Source organism: Suncus etruscus, chromosome 12 (genome assembly GCF_024139225.1).
Source record: "Suncus etruscus isolate mSunEtr1 chromosome 12, mSunEtr1.pri.cur, whole genome shotgun sequence".
Lineage (NCBI taxonomy): Eukaryota > Metazoa > Chordata > Mammalia > Eulipotyphla > Soricidae > Suncus > Suncus etruscus.
The window spans coordinates 104,728,360-104,750,221 of record NC_064859.1 but is presented as its reverse complement, the minus strand read 5'-3'; the positions used below and the strand labels follow the sequence as shown (position 1 = coordinate 104,750,221).

At 39.7% G+C, this 21,862-nt stretch overlaps 1 protein-coding gene across 1 annotated transcript in view; it reads right to left on the bottom strand.

Annotated features, from left to right (window-relative positions):
• Nucleotides 1–272: 272 nt before the first annotated feature.
• GDPD4 (glycerophosphodiester phosphodiesterase domain containing 4) overlaps nt 273–21,862 on the bottom strand; it is a gene marked incomplete at its 3' end in the record, with an annotated part of 63,232 nt that continues 41,642 nt past the window's right edge. Inside the window, exons 8-13 of the mRNA XM_049784719.1 lie at nt 21,543–21,625; nt 14,481–14,637; nt 4,734–4,949; nt 2,557–2,711; nt 1,523–1,670; nt 273–347 (exon numbers count right to left, since the gene is read on the bottom strand). Of these exons, the coding sequence (XP_049640676.1) occupies nt 273–347; nt 1,523–1,670; nt 2,557–2,711; nt 4,734–4,949; nt 14,481–14,637; nt 21,543–21,625 (834 nt within the window). The remainder of the gene's footprint in view (nt 348–1,522; nt 1,671–2,556; nt 2,712–4,733; nt 4,950–14,480; nt 14,638–21,542; nt 21,626–21,862) is intronic.

The window sequence follows — 21,862 nt, the reverse complement described above, 5'->3', positions numbered from 1 at the left end:
TACTTATTGTGATTGGCTCACTGTGGTGCATACAGTTGCAGCACAGGAACGTTCTGATACAGTGAATACAGGCCTAAACCTATGTTTTAACTGCAAAATTAGGGGTCGTTTTATACGCCCAGTCATCTTATACGCCGGCAAATACGGTAGTTAAAAATAATTATTTTTATCTCAACTTTCCATAAAATGATTTATTTGGGTAAATAATCATTAAAATTCATTGATTTGGGTAAATATTCATTAAAATTATAAATAGATGCTTACCAATGGAAATAAAACATAGCACCAATAAAAATTATTGACAGGAAATCCATTAAAAACCACCAGAACATATAGGAACTTGGTGTCTGCAAAAACATTTAAAGAGCTATAAGTATAAAGAAATTTAAGGAAGTTATTTTATTTATATTTATTAACTTGTTTTTATTTCCCTTCCCAAATTTTATTAGCAAAGAAATATAGTTTACATAATTATTCCAAAGTAATTGAACTACTTACTAGGTCTCCATACCTTTTTTTATTTTTAAAATGCTTTTGCAGTTCTGAAAACAGAACTCAGGCTGGTGCAAGAAAGATATGTACTTTACTACAGATACATAGCTGGCTAAGAGGCTCTTAGAGTGCTGAGTACTATTCAAGGCATAAAATGCTTCAGCCACTGGCCAGAGGGAATTCTAGAGAAGTCACTCACATAGCATTCCATACCGGGACTATGGCCCAGGATCTTGACTGTTAGTTTCTTGCCCCATTTATTCACAACATGGTTTCTCAAATCCAGCTGAAATACCTTTCAATAATATAAATTTCCCTGGATCTCACCACAAATTAGGAAGCAGAATGTCTGCCATTTTAAAAGATGCCAACCACCCCCATATTCACAGACAAACTGTAGTGAGAAACATTCTATAATATTATTATTATCCCCAAGCTGGGACTCTTTCCAGAGTGTGAACTACTTAGTTGGGATATTGGTGCAATTCCTTAAACAAAGAGGGCCAAACAGGTCTTTAAACTAGCCCAAGCCAGTTAGCAAAGGCATTTTTACACTTATAAGCATTTCATTCAGGACACAGTTTTCACTTTGTGCTCAAGTTAATTTGTCTTCCTCCTCACTCCCATAGTCATTGTTGCTCCAGGAAGGTACCATTTAAGGGAAGGAACTCTGAAGTGAGGACTCTATGAGTCTGCCACCATATAACCATGCACCAGGATTTTAATATCCTTGAGCTTTACTTTTTCCAGGAGGCTAAAAATACTGACTAATTCAGAGTTCAAGTGCAGAGTGCATAGAAAGAATATAATGAGGATTACAAAGCATCAATTATAACAATACTATTTTCTTTCTGAAAATTATAAAGGGTCTGTGTGGAAGAGGAGAAACTACCACATCTCCAAAATCCTAGAGTTGGTAGTTCTTCAAGTAGTTCCCCAGAGAACTGCATGGTGGGTAATGTAGGGGTGAGGTGGAAGACTGACTCCAATTGTTGCTAACTTGGAAGAATTCTTTGAACAGCCAGCTCACCATGAAGTAGGAAGGGTAATTTATCTTTTTTAGTTCATGAACCATATCTGTAGTTACTGAGTTAATCTTGGAGCACCAAGCCAATGAGAAGAGCCAAAGAGTATTGACGATATATATATTGATGCTGATGTTATTTTTTTTATACTCTCTGTAACAAAAACACAAACTACAGGAGGTTAAGACATTCACTTCAATCAGTGTGGAGGCTGCCCAGACCTAGCCAGAAGGAAGGGTGAATCCTTCCACCTCTGGTTTCTCCTGGCTGCCAGGAAAGACCTGGAGGGATGGGGAGGAAGAACAAGAAAAGGTTCTGAGGCTGTTTTCCTTTGCTCCCTGAAAGGAAGTAAAGTCATATGCATAATACCCCTAAAATAACAGTGTTGCAAAAACCACAGTGCCTAAAAGGGAAAAAGGAGTGGGGGGGGGGGAGAGAAGAGAGAGGAGAGAGAAAGGAGAGTGAGGTGAGAGAGGTAGAAGGGTCTGCCAAGAGATAGCTGGGGCAGGAGTTGGGGCATGGGAAGGTAATTGGGGAAATTGGTGGTGGTGGAAAACAAACAATGGTGAAGGGATGAGTGTTAAAACACTGTATGAAACTAAACTATCAACAACTTTTTAATTCTCTATCTCACTGTAATTTAATAAAAAAATTAAAAAGACTTTGTTAGCAACAGGATTGCAGGTGCTGACCTGGAGGCCCCCAAGATCAAGTGGCTAGCCCAGGTGTCCAAGGTACTGCAGAGAATGAGAAGCAGCACATTGCACTCTTTTTTTAAGACAACAGCCAAGTTGACTAAGAATCAATGTTGATGTCCCTGGACCTCCTGAGCATCACTTAGAAGGTTCATATCAATGAATATACAGATAGATAAATAATATAAAAACAGAGAAGGGTAGAAGAATGGAGGCAATAAGTATTAAAAAATATAGCCACATGCAGAAATCCATAAATAGGGGAAGCCAGGTAGCTTGGTTAGAATGCAAATTTTGTGGAAGAAAATCAGTTAAAGCCAAGAGAAGTATGGTCAAACACTTACCTTAACCCATTGGCAAATAATGATTTAAAGTCAACATTTATTATGTTTATATTTTTATTTGACAAGACTTTAATTGGGCGAAGCCTTTCCACTTGCTGAAAGCCAGGGGCTATCCTTCTGACATAATCCCTGTCAAAATTGGTCAACCAATAAACCTGTAAGAAAAAACATGAGACTTTTCTCATGGATACTTACCTGCCTAGGTACACACCAGTCCTATTGTTATTAAGTGAACATCATTATACATGGCACTGGTAATGATCTTTAGAGTAAAATCCTTCAAGAAAGAATCAATCTGCCCTAATATTTCCTAAATAATTCTTTAAAAAATTAAAATTTATTAATTATGAATTACAGGATTTTTCATGATTGGGTTTCAGGTATACAATGTTCTAAGATCCATCCCTTCACCAGTGTCCCCAGTTTCCTTCACACCCACTAGTCTGTCTTTATGCAGACACTTATTTATTTATTTATTTATTTATTTATTTATTTATTTATTTATTTATTTTTTGGTTTTTGGGCCACACTCGGTAATGCTCAGGTATTACTCCTGGCTATGCGCACAGAAGTCACTCCTAGCTTGGGGGACCATATGAGACACCAGGAATCGATCTGCGGTCCGTCCTATGATAGCACTGGAAAGGCAGACACCTTACCTCTAGCGCCACTGTGCCGGCCCCTTTATGCAGACACTTTTTTTGGGGGGGGGACCAAACCCAGCAGTGCTCAGGGGTTACTCCTGGCTGTCTGCTCAGAAATAGCTCCTGGCAGGCACGGGGGACCATATGGGACACTGGGATTCGAACCAACCACCTTTGGTCCTGGATTGGCTGCTTGCAAGGCAAACGGCGCTGTTATGCAGACACTTTTTATAAAATTTTAGGCACTGTGGTTTTCAGTACTGTTACTGGTAGGGTGTAAAGCATTATGCATGCCTAGTTAACTCTTACAATGGAGTTTTCAACAGGATTGTTCTGGAGCTGGGTTTTCTGGTTTTCTCAGTCAATATTATGGATAAAGGTCCCACTGTATGCAGAAAACTTAATATTAATCAAAGTAGATAAGATCTCAGAAGATAAGGTTTTTATTTCTTTTGGTTTTTGGGCCATACCCGGTGGTGCTTAGGGGTTACTCCTGGCTATCTGCTCAGAAATAGCCCCTGGCAGGCATGGGGGATCATATGGGATGCTGGGATATGAACCAACCACCTTAGATCCTGGGTCGGCTGCTTGCAAGGTAAATGCTGCTGTGCTATCTCTCAGGCCCCAGTAGATAAGTTTTTAACACTGAAAATTATATATATATATATTTTTTGATAGGTTTCACTTCCTGTTAATAAGGAATATTATTACAACTCATCTGTTGAGACAACACAATTTGCAAAAAGACATTTCTTTGTGGAACATTTCACTCATCTATATTTTGAAGTTTTAATAAATTTAAAATAATTGCCCAAATGCAGGCTTGTTTATGAAAAACACAATAAATTTCTTCTCAACTAAGCATCCATTCTACTTTCTACAGAATTAAGTTATACCAATTTCTCAAAGTCCTTTTAAAAATGATGTGTTGACCAGATAGCATAGCGGTAGTGTGTTTGTCTTGCACATAGGCAGATCTGGGATTGATCCCCAGCATCTCATATGGATCCTTGAGCCTTCCAGGAGTGATCCCTGGGCACTGCTAGTTGTGGCCCAGATCCCACTCCCCACCCCCCCCAAAGTCTATATGAACACGGTTTTGATGGTATCAATATGATTTCAAGATTTGAACATGGGTGACAAAAGTAAAGGCGTTTGATGTATGCTATGTATACCAAGTTCAAGTTATGGTTGCCACTTCAAAAACAAGAGTTGGTACCAAAAAAATAATTTGTTGGTGATGAGGTGAGTCATATCCAACAATCCTTATCTAATTCCACTTTTTAACAGAGTACTGGTATATAATCTGGTTGAGAATAACAAATGGCCTCAATGTTTATTTACACTGACATAAATTTAACTAAGTCATTTTTAGATTGTCACATGTAGCTATATAATTAAAATACACATTTATGTAGGAAGAAAAATGTCTATAGGGAGCAAGTTCTAGAAGGTTAGTCAGATTCACCTTCTATGTTCTTGAGAGTTGCTAGTTATCTCCCAACCTATCCCATAAAAAACAATTATACATACCAGATGTTGTTCAATTTTTGATGCAAGGACCACCTCTACAGTTTTACGGACAAATGAGTGTCTGTAAGGATGATATTTTGGAGGTCCATTAAGGTCAAATATTATATATTTTTTTCCATTCTTTGCAATTTCCAAAAAATCAGTTAGCAATGGAATCTTCTGATGTCTGGCCTTTTTAAGATCATCCCCTCGTGGGAGTTTCATATTGAAAAATGGCTAAAAATAAGTACACTAGTGAATATACTCTCTGTATCAAAACATATTCAAGTCTCTTGCTATATATACACATATATATAGTCCCATACCCAACTCTGTCACCATGTGAGTCCATTCAACCAACTAGGTTCTCTTTTTTAAATACTGGGCCTGAGATGAAATGATAAGAAGAGAAAGTAAATGTATCTTTCACAAATAACTGTGGTGTTTGGATAAAGTTGTTTCAAATCACATAAATGTTTTATTTGTTCTAAAGATTTGCTTATCTTGAAGTTTCTTTATGGTGTTTTTTTCTATAACTAAAAGTAACATACATAATCCTTTTCAGTCACACTGGTCCACATCTGTTCTTTTGTCTGATGAAAGAAAAAATAATTTTTGGCTTCAGAAAGAATTAGATTCAATCCAGATCTAGATTATTGCTTTTGTTTGTTTTTGTTTCAGGAAGTGATGTTTTTTGGGGGACACCTGATGATGTTCAGGGGTTACTCCTGGCTATGCGCTCAGAAATTGCTCCTGGAGACGTCAGGCTGGAGGAATGTGCCCCTTCTGTGTGATTACCAATTGGGAGCGAATGTGCATGTCTCTACTGTTCTGTCTCTTGAACCTCTCCTGTGTGAGTCGAGAAGGGCCCAGTAAAATTGCTCTCCTTTGCTTCGCACCGTAGTGCACAGAAAAAAAAAACACACATTATAAGTGTGACAATGGGGAAACCTCTCAGGCAAACACCAGGCACAGAGAATGAAGATGATAGCTCTGATGACCCCCATCAAATACCAACCATCTGATTAACCTCTCAGATAAGGAGTTTAGAATAGAAATATGGAGGATCCTCAAGGAAAATATAGCTCTAGCTGAACAGAACACAAAGACAGAAATCATAAAACTCCAAACTGAAATAACAGATCTGAAAAACACAGTAGCTCAACTGAAAAACTCAATGAAAAGCCTCTCCAGCAGGGTAACAGCAGCCGAGTACAGAATCAGTGAAATGAAAGATGAAATGCAGAACAACTCCATAGAGCAGAAGAGATTGGAAAAGAACCTTAAAGCAAATGATCATACAATGGAAAAAGTACTCAAAGAATGTGAACAAATGAAAATAGAAGTCTTTGATAAACTCAACAGAAACAACATAAGACTCATTGGAGTCCCAGAGGTCCAGGAAGGGGATCCCCAGGAAGAATCAACAGTTAAAGACATCATCACAGAGAAACTCCCAGAGCTAAAGTCTGCATGCAATCAAATCCTGCATGCCCGAAGAGTACCAGCTAAAAGAGACCCGAAGAAAAACACCCCAAGACACATCCTAGTCACAATGAATCCTACAGATAGAGACAGAATACTAAAAGCAGCAAGATCAAAAAGGGAAATTACATTCAAAGGAGCATCCATAAGATTTACAGCAGACATGTCACAAGAAACTCTCAAGGCCAGAAGACAGTGGTGGGATATTGTGACAAGACTGAATGAAATGGAGGCTTCACCTAGAATACTGCACCCACCCTGATCACGTTCAGGTTTGAAGGAAGGATACATAGCTTCATAGATAAGCAACAGTTCAGAAACTTTACAGATGCAAAACCAGCCTTAAAGGAAAAACTGAAAAGTCTACTTTATGACAAGACAGACCAACAGACACACTAAACTTATACACAAAGATGACATTAAATCCCATGACAATCATCTCTCTCAATGTCAATTGACTAAATGTACCAGTTAAGAGACACAGAGTGGCTAAATGAATCAAAAGGATGAATCCAACCTTCTGCTGCCTACAAGAAACACACCTGAATAGTCAGAACAAACATAGACTCAAAATCAAAGGCTGGAGGAAAATATTCCAAGCAAACAACATCCTTAAAAATGCTGGGGTGAGCAGAGAGAGGGGTCGGGCAGATAGTTGGCTTCCAGTGTCTTGATCCCGGAGGCCAGCTCTTCCCAGGTATGGGGTTAGGGGACACCCTATGCCAGTGGCATTCGCCCTAGCTTGGGGGGTACTGGGAGGCTTGGCAGGCTTCCAGTCTTTCCCCTATTTCCTCCTATATCCAGGCCTTCCCTGGTTGCCGGCCCAGGTGGACTCTATCGTGGTCCTCAGGCTTTCCCCCTTTCTCTCCCGACACTAAGAGGGAGACACATGGGTAGATGGCGGGCCGATGCAGCACTTGTATATGTCGGGATAATACGTCATGACATTCACTGGTATTTTTTTTCTCATTGGTCTCCATTTCAAAAACCATATTGTGGTGTACCCTAAGACCCACCCATTTCTGGGAGGGGTCTGAACCGGATAGTAGGTGTAACTTTACCTGCAAGCCCCTCCCATTCCTGGGAGGGGTTTGGAAAAAGGTAGATAAGGCTGGGACCAAGGGAATTCGGCCCTTTTGGCTCTTTGCCTTTGGCCGTTTCTCTCTTGGCCCGGCTTGGCTTCCTGGCTTTTGGATCTTTGGGCCGCATGGAGCCCAAAGGGAAGATGGCTAACAGGAGATAAGATGCAGGGCTAGCAAAATATAGCTGAATGCTTAAAAGGTTGACATAGGCCACACACCTGTGGTGGCTAGGGCATAAATAAAGATGATTCTTCCTGAAGCCTGCGTGTGAGTGAGTCTTGATTACGCCGACTACCTGGGCCTGGAACTTGCCAGCTGGATGGGGGATGAAGCCACGTGGCTGGGGCCTAAGCACAAAGGCCTCCATCCACCGCCATCCAGCCCCATCGTTAATTATTTCATGCTACAAATGGCGCCTGAACAGGGGCCTGAATCCTGAACCCAAGAAATCAGCAACAATGGTAACATTTCTGCTCTTCTGTTTCATTTTGGCTCTTTTCGGGTGCACTGAGCCCAAAACACTGGGCCACGTGGAGCCATGTTCAAACATGGCCGTGACCCCTTCTAGGGAAACAAGGGCAATTAAAACAAAAGAGGTGGAAGCTTGCATCACCTCCAGCCCAGGCCCAGGCCCAGAACTGAAACTTTGTTACAAGAAACAAAAACCTCGGCCTGTAGAAAAACTAATTAAAAGTCTAAATTGGAAACGGAGAAAAAAAAAAAAACTGTATTTAAAGTGAACTGATTTTCTGAAAATGACCTTTGGCTTGAATTTGGATTTCAACTTTGGAAATTTCGAACTGAACTTTTAGTTTAAATCACTTGGAACTCTGAACATCCAAAGTGCTCCCAAAGGGGAAAAAAGGCAGCGGTGAAGCCCCTGCGGCAAAAAGCTCCAAGCGGCAAGCTCCAAGCAGCTCGGCTCGGCTGGAATCTCGGCTGGGATCGGCTTGGCTGGGCTCAGCTTTGCCCGGAAAAGCGAAAAACCTGGAATCCTCGCTCCAGATCACAAACCGGCAGCGGAGCCTGAAACTACGAAGCCACGTGGTAAGATCAGCGTGGGACAAACCAGCATCTAAAATCTAAAAATTTACAAAAGCCACATGGTGAAATCAACATGGTGAGGTCAGCGTGGAACAAATTAATCATTTAAACTGTGATTTTAGGTGTAAAAACTAAGCAAATAGTCATATATTTCACTCATAGTTGGTAATGGGATAAGTTTTAGCTAGTTAGTGGTTAAAAAATAAAAATAAAGGAAGGTAAAACAGCTTAGCCCAACTAAAACATCTAATTTCTAACCACCTGCATCTTTGTCTTAAGTCATTTTCTTTATAATTTAAATGTGTTTTGTTGTCTTTCAGAGTTAATATTTTCAATTGCAAAATGTTTTACTGTGTATTTTAATGTACTTAGCCTGTTTTTAAAATGTATGTTATGCATGTATGCTAAAGTACTTGTGTATAGGAAAAATATAGGAACAGTAAAGTTCCCCCAATATAGTTTAAAAATATAGGAACATGAAAGTTCCAAAATAGTGCTTGGTAAAAAAGCATTAATAGAATTTTAGGTTACAGGTGTAAAGTATATTTTGCAAATGATATGTTTTTCAAAAGGGCTGGTATATTAATTTTCACTTTATTACGTTGGCGCATGAAAATATTTAAAAAAGGGGGAAATGTGGTGTACCCTAAGACCCACCCATTTCTGGGAGGGGTCTGAACCGGATAGTAGGTGTAACTTTACCTGCAAGCCCCTCCCATTCCTGGGAGGGGTTTGGAAAAAGGTAGATAAGGCTGGGACCAAGGGAATTCGGCCCTTTTGGCTCTTTGCCTTTGGCCGTTTCTCTCTTGGCCCGGCTTGGCTTCCTAGCTTTTGGATCTTTGGGCCGCATGGAGCCCAAAGGGAAGATGGCTAACAGGAGATAAGATGCAGGGCTAGCAAAATATAGCTGAATGCTTAAAAGGTTGACATAGGCCACACACCTGTGGTGGCTAGGGCATAAATAAAGATGATTCTTCCTGAAGCCTGCGTGTGAGTGAGTCTTGATTACGCCGACTACCTGGGCCTGGAACTTGCCAGCTGGATGGGGGATGAAGCCACGTGGCTGGGGCCTAAGCACAAAGGCCTCCATCCACCGCCATCCAGCCCCATCATTAATTATTTCATGCTACACCATATATATTTTAAATAAAAATGGTAGGATAGACTCTCAGGTTGGGAAGAGACCAGTTTGGGTGGGGGTAACATATATTTTCAAAATAAAAATGAGAGGATGGACTCTCAGGCTGGGAAGAGGCCAGTACTCTTTACCTACTTGTTTACTCTCAGTGACCTCTTGGCCTCTTCCTTCTTTCATTGTGTAACTGTGGTTGCTACCATACTAGTTTTCTGATTAGCTCCCAGAAATGGTGACAATTTAGTCCACTGTCTTAAGTTAGATTGTTTATTTTCCCCACTTTCTATCTTTTCTCCTCTTTGTGAACTGTTCAATAAGGTATTTTGATGAAAGAGTCCCTCTCTATCGTTCCTTCCCTTTGTTATTTGTTAAATAAGGAATTTTGTAGAAGTGTCCCTCCATTTAACGTTTATATAAGAACCAAGTCAATTGGATTGTTGGACTTGTTCTAGCATCCCCCATAGGCACCAATCTTTTTCTTTTTTTTTTTTTTTTTGGTTTTTGGGCCACACCCGTTTGATGCTCAGGGGTTACTCCCGGCTATGCACTCAGAACTGCCCCTGGCTTGGGGGGACCATATGGGACGCCGGGGGATCGAACCGCTGTCCATTCTATGCTAGCGCTTGCAAGGCAGACACCTTACCTCTAGCGCCACCTTCCCGGCCCCCATAGGCACCAATCTTGCCATGTGATACTGTTCTTCCTTTGCACAGGTACATTAAAATGGGAAATTATATACAAACACGTTCTTATCTTATAAAGATGGGAACACACAAATTTTCTTAAACGGTGACAATAGTGTCCACTGTCTTAAATTAGATTGTTTATTTTCCCCACTTTTTTTTTTCTCTTTGTGAACTGTTCAAAAAGGAATTTTGGTGAAAGAGTCCCTCAGTTTAATGCTTATGTTTGAACCAGGTCACGGGGATTGTTGGACCTGTTCTTGCGGCCCCCTTATGCACTGATAACACTAGGTGGCATTATTCCTTGTTTGTATGGGCACATTAAAATGGAAAATACTATACATACAAATAAGTTTTTATCTAATAGAGATAGGAACACACAAATCTTGTGGTGCAATGGAACCTTACAAACCCTGAACATTGACATGATGACCTGCACAGGCCTCAGAGGTTTGGGCATTTTCCAGTCACCCCTGAACCAGGGAAGCCATCTATAAATCATCCAAAGTTGTCTATGACATCACCTGGAAGCAATCCTCTACCAGAAAAGACCCTACTGCTGCTCTGACATCGATTTACTCAAAAGAGTCTTCCCTTAACACTGAGAACATTTAAACAACATCAACGACCTGAGTACTGGACAGGGCTTTCTGCATTACCCGTTAATTGTGAGTTGAAATTAGACGCCGCTCTGCACCATCCTGACTTCAATGTAGGATATACAGATTCCAGGACCTTCAATTCAGAAACATGAGACCAACAACAGAGACTGAAAAATATACTGTATGGGCACTACAGACAATGACCGGGATTGGACAAACTAGTTTGCCTGGAGCCTAGAAATGGTCTTATGTCAGGAAACTTCAGGGGTAGGGTCTCCTTGTACTTAGGCCAAAGTTTTTCCTTTCCATGACCCCCATACTTTGGTGGGCCCATGCAAACAATAATTGCCATTCTAACATTGTTTTTACAGTGCTCCTTTGATTCTAAACCTTTAAGAAACAACTAGTAAAAATATCTGGAACTGAAAAAAAAGAGGTTTACATTAGTGTTAACATATATGCTTTTAGTTACACTAGCATTCTGGGGGATAAAGGAGGGAGATAAGGGATATATGTTTGGGAACAGGGATGAAGGGAGAACAACACTGGTGGTGGAAAGGCCCTCATTTATTGTCACTGTGTACCTTAAATATCACTGTGTAAGATTTGTAATTCACTTTGGCCACAATAAAAAAAAACTGGGGTGGCCATATTAATATCAGATGACACAACTTTAGACTTAGAAAAGTACAAAGATGGACACTTTGTACTAATCAAGGGATATGTGCAACAGGAAGAAATCACACTATTAAACATATATGCGCCCAATGAGAAACCAGCAAATTATCTAATACAATTATTGGCAAATTTGAAAGAGAAATTGCTCCTGGCTTGGGGGACCATATGGGATGCTGGGGATCAAACCAAGGTCCATCCTGGGTCAGCCGCATGTAAGGCAAGCACGCCCTTCTGTTGCGCTATCACTCCAGCCTTAGATTATTGCTTTATTTACCATCTTCACCTGTGAAAATCCTACTCTCAACATTCAAAGTTCAGTTGAAGTACTGTCTCCTTCATCAGCCTTTCTTAAAATTTCTTGAACAAAAGAGAAGTCAATGGCATTAAATACCAATAGCCCACTTTTGATGTTTCTGTTATTATTTGCTTAACCTTGCTTTCTTTAATTAGTTGTATATATCTTAGACAAGATTCAGCTCTTGGCTTCATATGCATCTTATCAAGTAAGCTTTTTCAAATTATTTAAATTAACAAAGTCAGCACAGCAGCTGGATGTGTGACCCCACCCCAGAGAGCATCACAGCTGGAAATATTAGTACTACAGCCAAGCATGTATGCAACACCTTGTCTTTGTAACATCAACAACAAAGTGATGAAAAGAGAGGAAATAAAATATTTATATTAATCTAAATCCTCCAAGAATGTTTCTGTCACTGCCCAAACTATAAAAAAGAGAAGCCAGAAAAATAGTACAGGAGTTAAGGTGCCTGCTTTGCATGCTATTAACCCTGGTTCACTCTTCAGAACCATATATGATACCCTAAGCAAAACCAGGGGTTATACCTAAACACAGAACCAGAATAGTCCAAGAGCACTTCCAGATATGGTCCACAGACTCCCCCCCCAAATAAAACTATATAAAGAAAGCGGAAATAGACAATAATCGCAGAGATATATTCACGATGAAACATATACAATTTTAGGTTACAGGAGCATGTCAGGTACACATAAAAGTGCACAATTCATATGAGTTCACTCACTTTTTAATGCACTAGCATGTTTAAGCATGGAACCACTAGGCCTGGTTGGTTGGGTATTATTATATAGAATGGCTTTGAGGTCCCCTGACTACTACTTGGGAGTTCCTTGGAAAAAATAGTAGAAAGTAATTAATGTCTGAAAAAAGAAAGTAACGTATAGATTGTAAAAATAAACATAATAAATTAGATTAAAAGTGTTACAAAAATTCAGATGCAGAAAATGAAATATACACAGAAGCAGGGGGCTTAAAGATAGTAGTAGTGGACAAATAATTCAGTTGGAAGAGAATTTAAGAAAATCTAGATAGGACTGGATATATGAGTCAAAAATGTAGAGTGCATGCCTTATATGCACAAGGCTCTAGTGCAGACTCTGGTGCCAAAGTTTTCAGGCATTGCTGAGTCTAGTTTTGGTAATTATTTCTTCTCAAATGAAGAAACACTACAATCTGACAACATAAAGCACTACAACATCCAAGAATAGCAAGGATAACGGGTATCCCAGATTGGGGAAAACTGGAAAGAAAGAGAGAGAGAAAGAGAGAGAGAGGGAGAGAGAGAGAGAGAGAGAGAGAGAGAGAGAGGAGGGAGAGACCGAGAGAGAAACAGTAAAACAATAATAATAGAAACATCCCAAACCAGAGAAGGTACAGTATGCATCAATTAAACTACATTTTCTTATTTAAATTCAAATAAACAATTACAAAAATATAAAGTAGAGAAACTATTAGATTTCAAGATAATCTACTATGCTATCACTTCGGTCCCAACAACTTATTCTTGTTTGCTTCTAGGCAACCTAAAAATTAACACTCATTTGGTATTTATCACAATATATTGTAATTGCCTGTTTCTTATACTATTCTGTAAACTTCATTAGGTTTATGTCTGCATTTTCTCACCAATGTATTTCCTTTGACATGTACTAAACAGGTAGTCAATGAATATTTCTGATAGTATGAAGAAATCATGGTAAATATTTTGCGGTGTTTTGTGGGGGGCACACCTGCTGGTTCTCAGGGTTTACTCCTGGCTCTGCAGTCAGGAATCACTTCTGGAGGACTTGGGGAACCACATGGGGTTTTAGGGATTGAACCTGGGTCATCCACCACAAGACAAGCATCCTATCTACTATATTATCACTCCAGCCCCCAGGGTAAATATTTTTTATAGCTCAGATTACAGCATATGCTTTGCATGTGTAGAGCCCTGAATTTTATGATTGACACTAAACAAGAGAAGATTCTTTAAAAACAGATTTTTTTCTGGTCTTCCTCATCTATAAAAGGGAACTACCCAATATACCTAAGAATAGTTTCTGTGCATGACAGGAAATGTTAATGAAATCTCAGATAAAGAAAATTAAATGACAAGAGTAAGTCTAACCATTTGTCTTCAGAGTTGCTGGTGAGTTTAGAAGTCAACAATTAGAGAGAAAGACGCAGAATGGTCTCACTCATCTATGGGTTTTAAGAAAAATGAAAGACATTCTTGCAATAATAATTTTCAGACACAAAAGAGAAAAGAGCTGGAAGTTCCAGCTCACCTCAGGAAGCTCACCACAAAGAGTGATGAGTTTAGTTAGAGAAATAACTACCTTTTGAACTGTCCTAATAATGAGAATGTATGAGGGAAATGGAGAGCCTGTTTAGAGTACAGGCGGGGGTCAGGTGGGGAGGAGGGAGACTTGGGACATTGGTGATGGGAATGTTGCACTGGTGATGGGGGGTGTTCTTTACATGACTGAAACCCAAACACAATCATGTATGTAATCAAGGTGTTTAATTAAAAATAAAAAAAATTAAAAAGAAAAAAGAAAAGAAAAGAAAAAAAGAAGTCAACAATTAGATTGCTTTATAACAAAAGCTTTGCTGCCAATGCTACCCAGCTACCAAGCTAGAGTAAAAGTGTGTATACACTTGCAGCTACATCTAAAACCTTCATCTCCAGGAGCAGTACATGCCCTCATATAGAAGACTGATTAAACACAATCTTGTTGAGCAAAAGAATAGGTCTTACTGGGTGATCTATAAACCACTGGCCTGCATTCAGAGTTGATAGAAACTCCCAAGTGAAGTTACTAGAATGTTGATTACTGGCATTTGGCTTGATGCTCCTGATATTGGTTGTTCTTCTTAGAGTGGAGTCATGCATGAGGTAAGGTATTCCATCATAGCTGTAGGCAAAAAATTAAAGTGGAAAAGGAGTAGATAACTTGAATTCAATTGTTTGTACTCGTGTCAGAAAGAATTTCCCTCCAGAGATCAACTTTAACTTCCCTATTCGTGGACTTTGGCATCAATGAAGTAAGTAGGTAAAATAGTTCCCTCTGAGTAAGGTGAGTGTGGTAGGAACGAGACAGGGGCCTGAGACCCTCTAGAACTATACTAAACTGACATCCACACAGTCATTCTGTCCAAGCTAGGTATCTGTTGTATTTCTGGTCTACATATTTCATATCAAAAAATACCATTATAAAAGCTCCCCTTCTGTTCTCTATTCTTTATTTTTTTAACCCCTTATCTTTCAAAACCTTTATTATGGCACTGAGGTTATAGTACTATTAATCATACTTTTCATATGTGTCATTCTGACACCACACCCACCACCATACATTGCCTTCCTCCACTTGTGTCCCAATGACTCCTGACAAGGGGAAGGATCCCTTCCTCTTTTTTTTTTTAATTTTTTTTATTTTTAATTATGAGAACAAAGATGCAAAGAAAGAGGACAAGGTAAAGTTACAGTGGAAGGACAATCACCCATAAACAGAATTCTCAGAAGTCCCCTTGCTGATATCTTAACTTTGAACTTTCGGCTAAAGAACATTAAGAAAAATAAAACAGAACCCATGTACAATTACTTTGTCCCTCAAGTCCCCAGATTGTAATACACAATATTTCTTAGCAGCACATCAAGCAATATAAAGCCATAAAACTTATGTAACTCCTTAAACATTGAAGGCATAGCATTTTTTTACACTTCCATGCACATGCATATTAGTTTAAGTTAATCTCAAAAGTGGGTTTTTTCTTTTTAAGGATAGGAGTCAAACGAGCACAGTAAAAACGGTGTTAGAGTGGCAATAATTGTTTGCATAGGCCCACCAAAATATGGGGGAACATGGAAAGGAAAAGTCTTGGCTTAAATACAAGGAGACCCTACCCCTGAAGTTTCCTGGCATAAGACCAACTCTAGGCTCCAGGCAAACTAGTTTGCCCAATCCAAGCCATTGTCTGTAGTGCCAACACACTTTTATTTTTCACAGTCTCTGTTTTGGTATCATGTTTCTGTATTAAAGATCCTGGAATCTGCATATCCTACATTGAAATCAGGATATGGAGCGTCCTCTAGTTTCACCTCACAATTAAACGACAATAAAGAAAGCCCTGTCCAGTATGCAGGTCATTGATGTTCTTAAGTCTTCTCAGTGTTAAGGGAAGTCTCTTTTGAGCATAGATGTCAGAGCAGTGGTAGGGTCTTCCCTGGTAGAGGATTGCTTCCAGGTGTTGTTATAAAAAAACCTTGGATGTTTCGTAGATAGTAGATAGCTTCATGGTTCGGGGGTGAATGAAGAATGCCCATTCTTCTGAGGCCTGTGCCAGGTCATTATGTCAATGTTCAGGGTGTAAGGTCCCATTGCACTGCAAGATTTGTGTGTTCCAATCTCTATTAGATAAGAACTTATTTATGTGTATAGTATTTTCCCATTTTAATGTGCCTATGAAACTAAGGAACAATGCCACATGGTGTTGTAGCCCATATGGGGGCTGCAAGAACAAGTCCAAAACTCCCCATGACAGGTTAAACATAAGCATTAAACTGAGGGACTCTTTCACTGAATATTTCTTATTGAACAGCTCACAGAGAGAAGAAAAGATAAAAAGTGGGGGAAATCTTCACTGTATAAGAGAATATTTAGTAAGAGTTAGCTGTCAAAGAAAATAGATATAAAATATTCAAAGCCATACGTGTCCATTTTATGTCTTTTGAAGTAGTTGGGGGTTGTTAAATCTAGTGCACCACTTTGGTGTGTGATTAGGACTGTGCAGTACTGAAGTTAAAAATGGTAAATGGGGGGTACTGATGGTTGGGGGTGATAAGAGTTAAAAAGTGAAAATGAGCTTAACAGGGGTGTGCAAAAGAGCAGAATACCAGATGGACATTCTACGTACACAAAACATAACTTAAGGATAGGATATTATATATATATATATATATATATATATATATATTGAACATGTAGACTGGTAAGAAATTGCCAGAGACTGTCTTAGTAAAAATGAGCAGCTCTCAGCACCCACAAATATGGACCCACCATTTTGGGCTGCCTGGGCTGGGTCCCAGGGAAGGCCTGGAGGCCGGGGGGCAGGAGAGAACTGGAAGCCAGGATCTACCCGCCCTCCTCCCTGTGCTCCTCCTCTTCACTGGGGGAAGAGTGGGGAAAGCTTGGGGATCCCTTCCTCTTTTAAATTAAGTTCTATAGTAAAATCTTCTGTTCTGATAAATTTTTGAATCACTAAAAATTATAGTTACAGAATTATTCATTATTATTTTCAGGCATACAATCCCTTCACCAGTGTTCACTTCCATCCACTGATAAAAAATTTTATATCAATGATAAATTAATAAAGTAATTTTTTCAAAAAGTATATATTATTTACAGGTAAAAAATTAAGTTTTATTTTTAAATCTATACAAAAATTAAAGTTGCTCAAAATCATAAATTATATTGGTAAACATTTCAATATTTTTCTCATTTAATTTTTAAAGCCAAAATTAAAAAGCATTTTGATATTCATTCTATCTCTATTCTATTACAGCTCAAAATGTATATTTAAATAGAAAAGTGATGTAATATTGCATACTTTAATGCAATCATGTAGTTAGGTGCAAGAAAAGACAGAAAACAGGTTAAGGTGTGTGTTGCCTTGCATGCAGCAAGTGGTGGAGGGGAGAAGATAAGTTAGGAAAGGGCTATGGTGGGGAAGCAATAAGGCCTGTGCCTTGAAGATGACAGCCTGGCTAGGGTTCTAGAGAGAACTCCTCACATAAGCAAAAGAAAGGTGTTCTCAGCTCAGCACCTATACCACAATGTGCTATGACACCAGGAATATCAATGAATGAACTCGGGAGTTCTAATTCAATCATATTGCAAGGAACAATTATCTCTGCATGTCATGTCAAGATTTCATTTAGAATGTATTCATTCTATAATGTGTTTGCCACAAAGGTCTTATGTGTGTGTGTGTGTGCAAGCATGCGTGTGTGTGTGTGTGTGTGTGTGAGAGAGAGAGAGAGACAGACAGAGACAGAGACAGAAACAGACAGAGACACAGAGAGAGACAGACAGAGACACCCAGTGGTGCTCAGGAGTTACTCCTGGTCCTACACTCAGGAATTGCTCTTATGGGCTGGTGGTGACTGAACCCAGGTAAACCACATGCAAGGCACATGCACTGCCCACTGTATTATTTCTCTGGGTCCTATTTATAAATGTCATATCTCCTTTATTAGCTGGGAATATCTTAGCCAAGTCTATATATCTTACTCATTTACATCTTCTTATAACTCGGGAGGCCTGGAATATAGTAGGTGCCCAGAATATTAGAAATTAATTATAAGGTAATATATAGAGATAAGTTTCAAACTTGGTTTGCAAAAAGGGCAAGTTTGAGTTATGTGTGGAAATTATATACTGCATGTATTATAAAAGCATGTGCTTCTACACGCTCATAAATAAACCCTGAACATCTCTGGGATGGCTTTCCAAGTAACCAAAGTAACCAAAAAATTACAAAATTAAAACTCTGGGGTCTTTCTTTCCAAAGTGGGGTATGCAGCCTCCTCCCTCTGAAAATCCCTTCTTTACCATGTAAACGACCACTCAGGTTGGCAGCTTCACAAGTAATCTTGAAGAGGGGCAAACTTACAGGTACACAGGTATCAGGCTAAAACTCTAGGCTGATCTCAGGAAGGGATTAGGCTGAGACCTGCCAAAGCCCCATCTGCCACCCTGACACTCTCCTCTACCATGCCAATGGTCCAACTCATTGCTTCAAGACTAATCTCTGCAGAAATGCCAAGCAGATGAAAATTCCAGGTACAGGGAGCCTAGCAGTATGGGGTTCGGCAGGCCCCCGCCATGCCGGATGCCTTCTTAACCAGGCCTGGGGGGGTGTGGGACTTGGGTAACCCCAGCACCCCTCTACCGCCTTGCTCCAGATCTCCAGGGCTTCCCCGGGCCACATGCCTGGGCAAGCCGGTGAGTTGGGCCCCTTGGTGGAGCTTGAAGGTACCCTAGGTTTTCCCCCATTATCCATTCAGCTCCTTAGGGAGGGTCTGGGTGGGGCTCTGAACTTCTGGCCTCCCAGCTTCTTGAAGTCACTGGTAATCTCTTTCCAGTCTATATTTTCAAAATCGCACGGGGGTGGTAGCACAAGAAACATTAATAGTACTATCATTGAATTATGTTTTTATGTATGCAGAATGTCCATTTTGTACTCTGTCCTTTTGCATACCCCTTCAAAAGATCATATTTCCCTTTAACTTCCTTAACTTCTATCATCATTACTCCTCATTTACCCTTTCTAAATTAAGTACTGTAGAATCCTAAATCACAGACCAAAGTGGTGCCCTGGAGTTAACACCCACCCAACTATTTTAAAAGGCATAAATAGGACACTTATGTCTTTTCAACATTTTATGGGTGTTTTCTTTGACGGCTATAACTTTTGCTGAATATTTTTTTATACAGTGATGACCCCCCCCCCATTTTTTTATCTTCTCTTTGTGAACTGCTCAATATGGAATTTGGTGTGAAAGAATCCCTCAGTTTAATGCTTATGTTTGAACCAAGTCATGGGTATTATTGGAAATGTTCTTACGCCCGCATATACTCTGATAGCGCCACGTGGCTTTATTTCTTGTTTGCTTAGGCACACTAAAACAGGAAAATACTATACATACCAATAAGTTCTTATCTAATAGAGATGGGAACACACAAATCTTGTAGTGCAATGGGACCTTACACCCTGAACATTGACATAAAGACTGGCCACAGGCCTCAGAAGAATGGGCATTCTCCATTCACCCCTGATCTAGAGAAGACATCTACAAAACATCCAAGGTTATATATAACATCACCTGGAGGCATTCCTCTACCAGGGAAGACCCTACAGCTGCTCTGACATCGATCTACTCAAAAGATACTTCCCTTAACACTGAGAAGACTTAACAAGAACAATGACCTGCTTACTGGACAGGGCTTGCCCCTTAATTGTGAGGTTTGTCTATAACATCACCTGGAAGCAATCCTCTACCACTGAAGACCCTACCACTGCTCAGACATCGACCTGCTCAAAAGAGACTTTCCTTAACACTGAGAAGACTTAACAACAACGACCTGCTTACAAGACAGGGCTTCCTGAATTGCCCTTTAATGGTGAGGTGAAATAAGAAGACGCTCCACATCATGACTTCAATGTAGGATATGCAGATTCCAGGATCTTTAATACAGAAACATGATACCAACACCAGAGACTGTATGAAAAGTGTGTTGGCACTATGGACAATGTCTTGGATTGGACAATAACTTGCCTGGAGCCTAGAGTTGGTCTTATGCCAGGAAACTTCAGGGGTAGGATCTCTTTGTATTTAGGCCAAGGTTATTCCTTTCCATGCCTCTCATATTTTGGTGGGCCTATGCAAACAACAATTGCCACTCTAACACCATTTTTACTGTGCTCCTTTGACTCTAATCCTTAAAAAAAAACACTTAAAATTTGAGGTTAACTTAAGCTAATATTCATGTACGTGGAAATGTAAAAAATACTATGCCTCTAATATTTAAGGAGTTACGTAAGTTTTATGGCTTTAGATTGCCTTGTGTGCTGTTAAGAAATATTATAATGTGTTACAATCTGGGGACTTGAGGGACAAAGTAATTGTACATGGATTCTGTTTTATTTATCTTAACGTTCTTTGGCTGAAAGTTCAAAGTTAAGATATCAGCAAGGGAACTTCTTCTGAGAATTATGTTATGGGTGATTGTCCTTCCACTGTAACTTTACCTTGTCCTCTTTCTTTGCATCTTTTGTTCTCATAATTCAAAATTTAAAAAAATTAAAAAAAAATTTTTAAAAAGAGAAAATTCCAGGTACACTGGTTTTTAGACTGAAAACTCTGGGGTCTTCTAAGAGTGGAGGCAGGCTGCCTTCTCCCATCTTCATTCTGCTAGAAGCCCCAGTATCCACATCTTACAGCTGCCACCACCTAAGCAATAGCCCAGCTTCCAAGCTTCACAACTAATCTTGCTAAGCCACGAAACTTATAGATTTAGTTCTACAGATCCTGGAGTTCCTGGAGCACACCAATGAATACTGAGCTTTGTAACACCTTGTAATTCCACCATACTGGCAGCCCAATAGGAGCATGAAAAACTAACTATATAGGAAAGTAGCATAGAAGCCAACTAAACTCAAGGATAAAACAAACTAGAATGCTCAGCTAGTAACAAGCTAGCAACTAGCTCAGTAAACCCTCAGACAGTAACTGTCACAAGATATAACATTGTAAGATATAACAATTTCACAATTTTCTTTAACTGAAGTACTTTTGATAATTCCATTAGTCATTTTATTGTAACAATCAATAGAAAATAATTTTGTGCCTGTTAGGAGTATGTGCTGGGGGGAGGGAAACAGTGGTGGAGAGATTGATGTGTGAATACTGAATACCCAAAACAACTGTATTATAAACAATTTTTAAATCACAATGTTTTTTTGGGGGGTAGTCACACCCAGAGGTGCTCAGGGGTTACTCCTGGCTCAGAAGTCACTCCTGGGATGCTCAGGGGACTTAATGGGATGCTGGGATTTCGAACTGGGGTCCGTTCTGTGTTGGCTGCATGCAAGGCAAACACATTGCTGCTGTGCTATCACTCCAGCTCCTAAATCACAATGTTTAAATAAAGTTTAAAACAAATTTACAGAACTCATTCTCACTAGAACCCTGGCCAGGTTGGTCATCTTCCAAGGCACAAGCCTTATTTCTTCCCCCACCTTAGCCCTGCTTTCCTACCTTAAGTATATGTCAGTCTCCAAACCAAAGGATTCATGTTCAACAGCTTTCTCAAAGGCCATCTTGGTATTCTCAGGCCCTAACTATAGAAAAGAAGGACATTAAGCCCTGTGCCTGTATTTCCTCCTAACACCTCTTTTAGGACAGGGATGAAAACTTGTACAGAAATAATTTAGGGAGCTGACTCTGGCTTCTTAGCTGTTTATTTCAAGAGCATTCCTATATCCTCCTCTACTCAATATGATGCTACTCAACCCTTCTGAGAGAATATCACATGAAGAGAAATGGACTAAGAATGAGAAGACCTGGGATCAAGACCA